This window comes from Sorex araneus, chromosome X, assembly GCF_027595985.1.
Source record: "Sorex araneus isolate mSorAra2 chromosome X, mSorAra2.pri, whole genome shotgun sequence".
Taxonomy (NCBI): domain Eukaryota; kingdom Metazoa; phylum Chordata; class Mammalia; order Eulipotyphla; family Soricidae; genus Sorex; species Sorex araneus.
In genome coordinates, this window is record NC_073313.1 from 58,947,475 (window position 1) to 58,959,762 (window position 12,288).

A 12,288-nucleotide genomic window follows, 5' to 3' on the forward strand; every position below is an offset into this window, starting at 1 on the left:
TCTTGCCCGGAGACCCCCGCTCCTCGAAGCAGTGTGACCACCCTCAGTGACAAAGAGCCCCAGTGATGCGGGCACGACATCTGGGAGGGGGGGAAGAAGGAGAAAGGTATCTTTTCACATGGCAAGTGGGTAAACAGTCGGGAGCCAGATGCATGGCTGCTGGGACGCAGTGTGCGCTGCCAGCAGGAGCCACCCAGACGCCCCCCCGCCCCGCAGCTCCTGGGCCACTTGTGGCCCTTAGGCGGCCATTTGGGGCCAGGGCAGGGGTGAGGGTAGGCCCCAGGGGCGGGTGAGGTGGTGAGAGCAGGCGCATTAGTGGGACCCTGGCAGGAGGACAGGTGGTCCCCTAGGATGGGAATCCCTCTCCCCCTCTCCAAGAAAGGAGCACAAGGCATAGTGTATGGGTGTGCAGCATTGCGGCCCAGGGCTAGGCCAGAGGCGTGTTTAATAGGGTTCCTTGGGTGTTCAAGTGGGGGGGGGGGTGGGGGGTGTTTCCTGCTAGGCTTATCCTCACAGCTCCTGCTTCTTTCTGGTCCCTCCTACTGCGTCCCCCCCCAGGGGGCAGGGTGAGCCCTAGGTGGCGTCCTAGGTGGTGTCAAGCCCGAAGACCCCATCGCCGGTGGGGGTGGTGAAGTAGGTGGGGGTGTCGGACGCAGCCAAACCCTGCTGGATGCGCGCCTGCGCGCGCAGGGTACGCTCGAAGTCGAGCAGCTGGCCCATGAAGTTGAAGTTGGGGGAGATGTTGGACTTCTTCCGCTTCACCAGGTCGTACGCGTCGTTGAGGGACAGCTGCAGCTTCTGCATGAGGTATGCCACCGTAAGCGTGACGGAGCGGCTGACACCTGCTAGGCAGTGGACCAGGATCCCGCAGTTCTGCGACAGGGCCTCATCTGGGACAGGGGGGGAGGGGAAGCAACATGAGCACAGGCCACCAGCCCTTTCTGACCCCCCGAGGCTATGAGGCCACTCACCAATGAACTCAATGGCCTCCGGGAAGAACTGGGACAGGTTCTGGCTCCAGTGGTCAGAGATGGGGATCTGCTTGTAGCGGAAGTCGCCGTTCTGCTCAAAGAGGTTTGGGAGGTTGGGTGTGACATTGAGGATGTAGCGGATGCCCAGTTTGGCCAAGCTCTCCACGTTGGCAGAATCCTGCGCGGAGCCCAGGTAGAGGTTGGGCAGGATCTGGACCGGGTAGGAGGGCAGCAGCCCTCCGTGGGGCAGCATGGTGCCCTCGGAATCCAGGCCATTGCTCATGGACTCGCGCTCCGAGTCGGCGTCGGCACAGTCGGACGTCAGGTACAGGACACCCAACCCCACCACGGGGCTGGGCACTCCCAGAGCTCCAGGGCCCCGGCGACCATCGAGGCTGGTCTCACACAGGTGAGGGCACTCAACCTGGAATTTGCTGAAGCCACCTAGGAGGGGACAGGAGGAGAGGCCTGCTGGGCTCCATTCCAAATGGGGAGCCCAGAGACCCCAGAGGTCCGAAGAAAGGTCAAAATCCAGCAGAGGGCTGTAGACTAGGGCACAGCCCACTGCCTCCAATGGGCAATGTAGGGGGCTACATCACGTGGGAACAAGGACTATCTGAGCAGACACCCAAAGCAGAAGGTGCAAGAGCAGCAAGACCCAGTGGAGTCAGGAAGGGTTCCCCAGAGTTGAGATGGACTGCCAGCCTAGGGGGGCATCAGGTAACCCGGGAAGGAAGAGTATGGAAGAACTGAAGCCCTGTGCTCTCCCCAGCCTTGGGATAGTAGGGCTGGTCCTGACCCTCCTTCTGTCCTCTGACATGAGGGGCAGAAGCCTAGTTCCGTGCAGAGGACTAAGAGTTGAGACCTGGAGAGAACTCTCCCACACCTCGGCCTGCAGCAAAACCTGCAGGGACCATCTCACTGGCTCCACAGGTCCATGGGAGAGGGACCTCCCCTCCTCTGGACCTCTGGCTTTGTGGTCTGTTTGACCCCCCCACCAAGTGGTGGGGAACCGTCCAGAACCTTCTGTGACTGGTAAGGTGCTTTCATGTTGCTTTGTGAAGTTGAGGGAGCATGGAAAAGGGGTCTCCTCTCCTCCTCAGTCTATGTGGTAGGTTCAGCCCCCCACCACTCCACCCAAGTGGTGGGGAACCTTCCAGAACTTCTGTGACCAGTAAGGTGCTCACGTGTCCCTCTGTGAAGCTGAGGGGTCCTGGGAGAGGAAATCCCCCTCCTCTGGATCTCAGGCTATGTGGTCTGTTTGCCCCCTCCCATGGGGGTGGGGAACCGTCCAAAACCTTCTGTGACCAGTAAGGTGCTCATGTGTCCCTCTGTGAAGTTAAGGGGCTGTGGGAGAGGAAACCCCCCTCCTGTGGACCTCAGGCTATATGGTCTGTTTGCCCCCCCATGGGGGTGGGGAACCTTCCAGAACCTTTTGTGACCAGTACGGTGCTCATGTGTCCCCCGGTGAAGTTGAGGGGCCATGGGAAAGGGGCCTCCTATCCTCAGTCTTTGTGGTGGGCTCGCCCCCCCCACACACACTCCCCCCAGGTGGTGGGGAACCTTTCAGAACCTTCTGTGACCAGTAAGGTGCTCACATGTCCCTCTGTGAAGTTGAGGGGTCCTGGGAGAAGAAACCCCCATCCTCTGGACCTCAGGCTATGTGGTCTGTTTGTCCTCCCTCCCATGGGGATAGGGAACCTTCCAGAATCTTCTGTGACCTGTAAGGTGCTCACGTGTCCCTCTGTGAAGTTGAGGGGTTGTGGGAGAGGAAACACCCCCTCCTCTGGACCTCAGGCTATGAGGTCTGTTTGCCCCCCACTCCGGGGGGGGGTGGGGAACCTTCCAGAACCTTCTGTGACCAGTAAGGTGCTCACGTGTCCCTCTGTGAAGTTGAGGGGTTGTGGGAGAGGAAACACCCCCTCCTCTGGACCTCAGGCTATGTGGTCTGTTTGCTCCCCCCTCCAGGGGGGTGGGGAACCTTCCAGAACCTTCTGTGACCAGTAAGGTGCTCTCTTGTCCCTCTGTGAAGTTGAGGGGTTGTGGGAGAGGAAACCCCCCCTCCTCTGGACCTCAGGCTATGTGGTCTGTTTGCCCCCCCCTCCGGGGGGTGGGAAACCTTCCAGAACCTTCTGTGACCAGTAAGGTGCTCACATGTCCCTCTGTGAAGTTGAGGGGTTGTGGGAGAGGAAACCCCCCTCCTCTGGACCTCAGGCTATATGGTCTGTTTGCTCCCCCCTCCGGGGTGGGGTGGGGAACCTTCCAGAACCTTCTGTGACCAGTAAGGTGCTCTCTTGTCCCTCTGTGAAGTTGAGGGGTTGTGGGAGAGGAAACCCCCCCTCCTCTGGACCTCAGGCTATGTGGTCTGTTTGCCCCCCCTCCGGGGGGGGGTGGGGAACCTTCCAGAACCTCCTGTGACCAGTAAGGTGCTCTCCTGTCCCTCTGTGAAGTTGAGGGGTTGTGGGAGAGTAAATCCCCCCTCCTCTGGACCTCAGGCTATATGGTCTGTTCGTCCCCCCCCATGGGAGTGGGGAACCTTCCGGAACCTTCCATGCCTGGGAATGCATCCCTCCCAGAAGTTCAGTATGTGCATATGCAGTGGGGGGAGGTGCCCTCATTGGGGTTTCAGAGCATCCCGCTAGCCAGAGCTCGCCAGCCCCTCCCCCTGCCGCCCCCCGCATTTTCCCGACGCAGACACCAGGGTCCGGCTCTGGCTCGCGCTGGGACCGGGGAGGGGCGCCGTGCCCGCACCTACCCTGAAGGTAGTAGGCCAGGTAGCCCTCCTCGCGCAGCCTCTGCAGCAGCGTGCCCAGCACCGACTCGCTCTCCCACTCCTCGGCGGCGGCGGCGTCGGCCTCGGCGTCCGCCCGGCGGCGGCGGCCTCCGGCCTGGTCGTACAGCAGCACCGGGGCGGGCGGCGGCGGCTGCAGCGGCGGCCCGGGCAGCAGCGCGCGCACCGACAGGCTCCCCCGCCGCAGGCGGCGCAGCAGCAGCGCGGGCAGCGCCACGCTCAGCGCCCCGCCGATGCGCGCCGACTCGTACAGCTCGCGGCTGCGGCAGTCCAGGAGCAGCAGCTGCGGCCGCGGGGGCGCCAGCTCGTGGCGCAGCCACAGGCACGAGCGACCCAGACCCTCCATGGGCTCGCAGCTCGGGGCACGTCGGGCCGCTGGCTCTGCGGAGAGACCGAGACGCCGCGTGAGCAGCGGGGCCTGGGGCCCGGCCCGCCCCCGCACCCACCCGGCACCCTTCTCCCGTTCCGTCCGCGGGACACGCGGAAAGGATCCCGGGGCCCCCCAAAAAAAAAACCACCCGAGGCTGCCCCTCGGGCTCCCGGCGCCGCTCCGTCGCGGGGAGCGAGAGAAGAGCCGGGCAGGGGGGCGTCGGATCACCCTCCGGGCCACGGGACACCTCCTGTCACACCCCTTTTTCGGCGTCTCTCCCTCTGCCTGCTCTCGTCCTCAATCATCCCCAAGTTCCGACTTTGGGGCCTTACGCGCGCGCGAGATCCTCCTCACCTCTGTCCCCGGCCCCTTGGCGAGGCGAACTGAGCCAGGAACCGAGGCGGCGCCGGAGGAAAAAAGCGGGGGGGGGGGTGGGGGGAGAGAGAGAAGGAGGGAGGGAGGGAGGGAGGAGAGAGAGACGGCGCGCGAGAGGGGAGAGGGAGAGAGAGAGAGAGAGAGAGAGAGAGAGAGAGAGAGAGAGAGAGAGAGAGAGAGAGAGAGAGACAGAGGGAGAGAGAGAGGGAGGGAAGAGAGACGGAGAGATTTGCAGCGTGATCCGCGGCGGCGGGAGGCGGTGCGGACGCCGCGGGTCCCGGAGCGGGGGGCCGGGGCGCCGTGCCCCCGCGGGGAGTCCCGGGTGGCCGGCCGCGAAGGGGCGGGGCGGCGGAGCCGGCGCGCACGTGGGAGCCGCTGCTGCGCGCCCGCCTGGCCGCTGCTGCCTGCGGGACCCTGCTCGCACCTTGGAAGCCGCTGCCTTGGGGTGTGGGGTTGCCGTTTATAGGGGCGGGGCGGCGGGGGCGGGCTCAGGGGGCCCGGGAGCCAACGGGTGGCAGGGAAAGCGGTCGGGTACCCCCGCCCCCCCCGCAAGTGGCGCGCTGAGCTGGGGCTTCCACCCCGGCGGGACAGGGCCAGGGCAGAGGCCAAGGGCAGGTCAGGGGCCCGGCAGGGGGCCCAGCCGCAGCTCCCCTGGCCGGCGCCAGTCAGGCCCCTGGAGGCAGGGGGAGGGGAGGGGACGAGAGCCCAGGGCCCCCCCCCCCCCGGCCCCAGAGCGGCCTCCAGCCCAACGCACGGGCTCCCAGGCACCATCCTGCCCTCTGACAGGCCCGCGTGCCTCCAGCCCCACAAAGGGCCCCTCATCCCCTCGGCGCTGGACTCCCGCGAGGGCCCCCACTGAAATCAGGGAGGCGGGAAGAACGCAGCCACTGAGTCCCGCTGCCTTCCGGCCGGCTGGCAGCTCCGCACAGGCGGCTTGGGAGGCTGCAGGCAGACAGAGGTCTGACGCTGGGCACCCCAGGAGCCTCATTTGCACCAACCTCACAAAAGGCAGAGGAAGGGGGCTGGGAGTCGCTGCTCTCACTGCCTCGACTGCCCGGTTCCCCCTCCACTTCCCTTGAAACCTCTCACATCTGGACGCCCCCGCCGCCCACCAGCCTGTCTGCCTCCTCCGCCCGCTGCGCTACCCAGCCCTGCCAGGCCCGAGGCCTGCATACCTTCCATGGATACACGAGGCACAGACAGGGCGCCCGCTTGCTCGCACTCACAAGCGCGCAGGACAGGCCAGTAATAAAGAAAGAGAGCGCCCAGCTAATCCCCGGGTGATAAGGCTGAGCCAATGCAAGGAGGTGGGGGAGGTTCCTACACGCATGGCTCCATGGCCCTCCTCGGCTTCAGACCCATCGAGAGCAAATAGCAGAGTTGAAGGGAAATGTACAGCAGATAAGATAAAGCTCAGACAAATTGATCAAAAGGTTAAGCCTCTGATAGATAAATGGGCTAGGGACCAGAAGACAGAAGGAAACGCAGCCCGGATCAAACATTTGGGGGCAAGTCTGGGCAGGAGGATAGAGTGGGACATGGCAAGAGGGGCAAACAAGGTGAGGGCAGACACCCCGTCCCGCTTGTCACTCAAGACACGAGGAAAGTGTTCAGCTTGAGCCCCGCCCCCTCCGGCAGGGGCACTGCCAGCCTCTGCCACTTAACGGTGGGAGGATGAGCTGTCCGCCAGGGCCTTTGGGAAATTCGTTTGGCAACACACATTCAGACCTGAAAACAAATCTGCACCCTCTGGGGACCCAGGTCCAGGGACGGAGCAGCAGGCAGCGGCCAGAGAATCTGCCAGCACGGTGGGTGGGCATTCCAGCTGGGCAGGAGAGCAGGTCCCAGAGTGGGCAGCCTGAACACTCGGCCCTGTGGGATCCAGTGGGTCACCCGCTGGGACGTGGCAGCCTACAGCCTGCACCCCGGGTTGAGGAGCGCACTCTCAGCCCCCACCTCTTTCACATATTTTGACCCTTCATCGGCCCTCCCCCCATGTGGCCTCCGCCAGGCAGCCTTCCAGACTCCTGGGCCAGCCGGGAATCTTCTTCCCTGAGGCTCCAGGCAGGAGGGGGCCCTTGCCTGGGACAGAGCCCCTGGGCCGAAGCTCTGCTATCTTTTCTCTCAAAGGCAAGAAGTGGGCTGCTGCTTGGCCACGAACGATTTGGGGGACCCCCTTCAGACTGCTGCAGCTGTGGGGGCACCCTAAACTGGGCAGGGGCAAGGGACCTCAGTGGATGCGCCATGGATCAGCCCCGTCTGTACTCTGGCCAGCAGGAGTAGGGTGGTCCACAGACACTTGCCGCCCCAGCCCTGTCTGAAGAGGGCAGTGTGGCTGGAGAGAGTATCGCCAGCCCTGGGAGGACTGCCTGGAGGAGGTGACCAGAGAGGGATTGGGAAGCAGAGGGGACAGCGGCAGGCAGACGGAGCTGGGCGGCACCTCCTAGCCCAGCCGGTCAGCCCTTCCAGCAGGAGAGCCAGCGCAGAGGAGCCGGGTTTCCATCTCCAGAGGGAGCGCTTGGCGCCTCGTGCCAGAAGCGCCCGGCGCGCCAGCAGCAGGACAAACTCGAACCTGTTGCCACCTCCGCACTGCAGGGCTGAGCGCAGCCAAGCCCCCCTCCCCCGACCCTCCCGGGCGAGCGCTCCGGTACTCGGTCCCCCGTCGGCTGCTCCAGCGCCAGCCCCGCCCCGCCCGCTCCCAGGGCTAGGGGACCCAGGTTGCGTTCTCACCGGTCCACCCGCGCCGGGCGCCCCCATCCCTCCCTCCCCACCCCCGCGGCCAGACCGGTCTCCCAGAGGCCACGAGGTGGACAGGCTCCCGCGGCTGGCCGGACGCGTCCGGAAAGCGCGCCCCACCTCCACCGCCAGTCCTGCCATCTCCCCTCACCCCCCACTGTGGGCTCCCCGCCGGGCCAGGGGGGCAGGATTGGGGCTGTGGCGGCCAGGTCACGTGGCCATGAATACAACTCCTGGCGACAGCGTGCCTGTCACATCCCGAGTCTTTTCCACGCTCTGCTCCCGGCCCCGGCGCTTCTTCCTTCGTGCGCGGTCTCCTGGCGGGGCGGGGAGCTCCTCCGAGGCTGGGGCGGACGCGTGCCCGGCCCGCCGCTGGCCGCAGGCCCCCTCGACCGGTGCAGGGCCTGACACGCGCCGCTCAAGGAAGAAATGTGTGTGAACAAAGAAGGCACGAGTGAAAGAAACCAATTGTTGCGCGAGGGAGCCGCGGAGGCGCAGCGCTCCCGCACGCCCCCAGCCCATGCCACACAGGCCCGCTGCTCGCCTGGTCCCGCATCCCTCCAGTGGCCTGCTGGGCCTCCGACCCCCACTAGCTCCCAGAACACACCCCCACTTCAGGGCCAAGTTCCCCTCCCCCTTTCTCACCTAAAAGAACCTCCGGGCCCTAAATACCTTCCTCAGTCAGGGAAGCGGATAAGTCAGTGCTGGGGAGAGCCAAGGTCTGTTTAGAAAGGCACAGGGGCTGCGATGGCACTACTGCCTCGGGCAGAGATGCTCCCTAAAGCTGCAGCCTCCTGAGGTCTCCCCAGCCAGATGTGGGGGGGGGGCAGGGATGTGAGGGGAGGCAGGGGGAGGGAGACCGGAATCCAGCAGGTGTGAGCGGGTGCTGGGGTTCAGGGAAGCTCCTGCGAGGAGGCAGGAGGGGTGTGGCTAGGAGAGGCATAGTGGTCGGGCTGCTAGGTAGTTGGGGGGGGGGTGACTGCAGAGTCTTTGGGCTGGGCACGTGGGTGGGAAGCTGGGGCTGGGGGCCTGGAGCCGAGTGGGCAGGGCAAGGACCCGAGGCGAGTGTGTGCACACGACTGGGTGTGTCCTCCGCATGTTCGGTCTGCGATGATGCTAGCCCCACGTCCGAGGCTGCTGGGGCGCGCGTGGCTGTTCCCGCGTGAGGGGCAGGGAACGCGCGTGGCGGGGGCCACGGGAGCCATGTACTGGGACGCGCCCGAGCGGGTTTCTCCGGGGCCAGACTTTGGGGGCGCGGGGTGGAGGAGCGCACGTCGGAGGCGGCCAGGCCGCGTGGGGGTGGGGGTCTGCCGTGGGCTCGGCTCACCTCCGCTGCCCTCCGTTGGCCTCGGCTCCCCGCGCCGGCTCCGCGCCTCGCGGCGGGGAAGTTTCCGAAGCTCTGGCGACCGGAACGGACCGCGCAGCAGCCACCGGAGCCTCCGGCGGCGGCCTGGCCTGCAGCTGAGCGGCCGCCGCGCGTCCGCCGCCGCTGCCGAGCGCAACTCCGGATCCCGCCTCCGCCGCCGCCTCCCCGCCCCGGCCGCCGTCTTCTCCGCCCCCAGCCCAGGAGGGGCCGTGTCGCCCGTCGTGCGCGGGGAGCGGCGGGACGCAGAGGCGGGGACCCCGGCCCAGGCGGGGTCTGCACGCGGGGCGAGCTGCGCCACTGAGGTGGGGGCATGCGACCCGGACCCGGGCCCAAAGCCCCCCAGCTTTCTCCCCATCTCCCGGAGCCGACTCGGGGGTGTCGGTGCCAGGAAGGGGCGGCGCCAGCGATGGGGGCGCGGCCGCGAGGGGGCAGCCCCAGGCCCTGGCTGGCTTCGCTGGGTGCCCAGCAACGATCTCCTTTGCTCCCTGCGCCAGTCTGCTAGTCCCAAGAGACTCTGGCCGTGCTCTGGCGAGAGAAACTGAGGCAGCGCGTTGATAGTGCTCACGTGCTTGCGCGGTGGCAGAGCTGCTGGCTGCTGGCCTCAGCGGGTGCGAGCTGGTGCGCGGCTTCCGTCCTGGCTTCAGAGCCCGGAGGGAGCCCCAGCTGGGTAGGACGAAGGCTGCCAGGATGGGTGCTTTGGGGCTTCCCAGGGCTGGTGGGGCACTGGGGCGGGGTCGTCCCTTCTCCACCAGGCTGGCACGATCCCGACTGGGGCACGGTCGGATGCCAATTGCTCTGTGGCCGTGGGGCCGCCGGACTCCGGCGGGCGGCAGCGGAGAATTACCCCAAGTCATTTCCCTGAGGAGTGGAGGGGCCTTTCCCGGCTTGCTGCCTCTGTTTCCCACCCAGCACTTCCATGGCAGCGGGCGCACCACCTGGGCTCACACGGTCCCCATCTGTGGTGTGTCTGCCCCACGGACTCCAGCTCCAGAGCCTTTCAGGGACTGTGCCAGCTGGTGGCGGCATCTGCCGGGCAGACCTGGGATGCCCCGGACTTGCCTGCGCTTTTGCCTGCCATGAGGAGCAGAGCTGCGGGGGGGGTTCCGGCAGCCACAGGGGAGGCTCCCGAGCCTTGGTGAAAGCAAGCACATACTTAGTGGCAATGAAAGGCGGGTTGGCTATACCCTAGGCTCCGCCTGGCTCTGCTCAGGCCCTGCCAGCTTCTGATGAGATCTCTGAGTGAGGGGCTTGCAGCTCCTAAGGGCCCCCAGCCCATCACCTTGACCACCCAGCATGTCAAATGCTTGGTAGGATATCCTGGGTGCCCAGCATTGATGGTCTGCGGGCTGGATGAGGGCGTGCCTGTCTCTTGAGACTTCTGGAAGTGCTGGCCCTCAGATGCCCACTGCAGCTCCTGCCGGGGTCCTTATCCGGGCATGTTTAATCTCAAGATTCCATGGCAGTCCCCAAACCTGCCTGGTAGCTGAGGTCAAAAGCTGAGCATCCCCTCATGTAGGGACAGGAAGTGGGGGGCAGAAGCTGGAGGAGGGGCACAGAGAGAAACGAGCTTGCCAGCAGCGCTCGGTTCAGGCCCGGTAATCTGCTTCTAAGCCCCGTGGCCGGCACGAGGAAGCAGAGCATCTGGTGCATTACAGATGATATAATCTTCCGAGAAGCAAGACCGAAGGGGGTGAGCAGGCTGGAAGAGCCACCAAGTCAACGCGGGGCAGAACACCGGGAGCCCGTGAGGAGTCGCTTCTCTGCCCTGATGACCCCTTCCTGCTCTGCCATACCAGGAATGGCCCCCACACTCCCAGCAAGCTGCCTCCTGGGGTGCCAGGGGAAGGATCCCCTTCATCAGGACACCAGGTGGGGGGCAGGCTTCTCCCTCTGTCGCTACTCAGTAACCCCCACACTGCAAGCTTCAGCCCCAGCCCCACCTGCTCCCCTCTACCCAGATGGCCCCACAACAGACTGCTCCAGCTGCTATCGTGGGATGGGAGTGCTGAGAGAGGGGAGCCCTTAGCCCCCAGTCTGTAAGTGTCGCGGCAACCCCTCTGTGGGGCTTAAACTGAGGTAAATAGACCCCTCTAACAGTCACTTGTCCAAGGGTATGGCGGGGTTGTGAGGGCCCGATGGACAGGGCCCTCCGTGGGTTCGACATGCGGGAGAGCTGACTGCCCAGCACTGTGGCCATGCGGGACGTGACGGGACAGAGCACTCTCAAGAATTTCAGCCTTCCTTGAAGAAACTGAGGCCCCCACACACAGCCTCCATGGCCACATGGTGACCTCCATCCTGGCAGCCTGGGTCTGAGGGTGGAGATGGCAAACAGGCTTCATGGAGGACCCTGCCCATCTCGGAGTCCAGGTCCACCTGCCAGGGGGACTTCGTGTGAACTGGCCCAGTTGAACCCCTGCCAGTCCCCAGGCAGCACCCCATCCCCCTTTCCTGCCACAGTCTGCATGAGGGAGGAATGCTGGGGGCATTTCTGTCAGCTCTATAGGGGTTTCCGTCTGAATCTAGAGCTGTGCTTCCGACCACCGCCCTGTGTTACTTGCTTCCCATGCGGGTAACTGACTTGTGTCTCTGAGCTCCTGGTCAGCCAACAGGGCTGCACAGGTGCAGGGCAAGCCCCGGGCAGAGTGTGGCAGGATGAAGGGTGCCTCACGACACTGGGAACCCCTCCAGGGGACTGGGCTGGGTGGATTGTCAGGGTCATGTAACAGTGACCTGGGTGTTGCAGGTGGGAAGGCAGTCCCCTTGGGTAGCCGCTACGGCCCACTGCCTTCACAGTCACTGGGACCAAGTGCCTATCAGGCGTAGAGGCGCAGCCTTCAGCCAGCATCCTGAGGTCCCATTGGACTCTTCATGGGGGGAGCAGCTGAGCAGCTCAGAACTCCATCTGTCTCCTGCCACCAGGGAGAAAAGTTTTCAGAAGTAGTCATTAGGTATGGAGGCTCGGGGTGCAGTTAGCTCTTTTCTTCTGAGCAGGCCCCTGGGTCCCTCCTGCTAGTCCCTAGATGATCTCCAAGTTTCCAGGGATAGTGGGGGCCCCGGAAGTGGGGCCACCCCTGTGCTGGGCTCCCTTCACATTGTTCAGTATCTCCCTTGCTTTGGGCGAAGTTTGCCCAGTGGGCGTCAAGACTCCTTGGGGTTGCTCACATGGTTAGACAGGAATCCAGGTGCCCCCGCAGCTAATGGTCCTCCAATCCCGGCCTTCTGCCCAGGGCATGCCCCTGTCCTGTGTGGTGCTCTTGACTGCTCCCTGGGGCAATGGCCGTGCCACCAGGATTCCCTCAGGCCCCCCGTAGCTCTGGCCACTGGGACACCTCAGTGCCTCCAGATGGAGGGGCCCACTTTAGGAGCTGAACTGTCCCCTCCCCAGTGGCCAGGCCTGCCCCTCCTCCAGCTGCACATCTGGACATACACTTGTCCTGAGGCTGACAGTATTGGGCACCCCACCCTACAGCCCTCGTTGTGGTCTGAGCCTCTGACACGGTGTCTGTGCCACTTCTGCCCTGTAACTCCTGCTTTGGCCCAGGCACTGCCTCCTAAATCTTTCTGAGGGTTCCCCTGAGGCTCTGGCTGTTGAGCCTCTCCCCTGCATCCACCATCCCCTTCCCAGTTCAGCCTTGGGGGGACATCTAGTTAGGTCCCTCTGATGGCTGAGACGGGT

The 12,288-nt window shown here is 64.9% G+C and overlaps 1 protein-coding gene across 2 annotated transcripts; it reads right to left on the reverse strand.

Moving 5' to 3' along the window:
- Positions 1-399: 399 nt before the first annotated feature.
- DUSP9 (dual specificity phosphatase 9) lies at positions 400-8,758 on the reverse strand. 2 transcript variants are annotated; one of them, XM_055121984.1, is made up of 5 exons: positions 8,571-8,758; positions 4,487-4,515; positions 3,727-4,143; positions 972-1,415; positions 400-890 (listed from the first exon to the last, which is right to left on the reverse strand). In XM_055121984.1, the coding sequence occupies exons 3-5, from the start codon at positions 4,106-4,108 to the stop codon at positions 586-588; spliced, it is 1,131 nt and encodes a 376-aa protein (XP_054977959.1). In that variant the 5' UTR covers positions 4,109-4,143; positions 4,487-4,515; positions 8,571-8,758; the 3' UTR covers positions 400-585. The 2 variants fall into 2 exon arrangements, with proteins under 2 accessions (XP_054977959.1, XP_054977958.1); XM_055121983.1 differs by lacking the exon at positions 4,487-4,515.
- Positions 8,759-12,288: the final 3,530 nt, after the last annotated feature.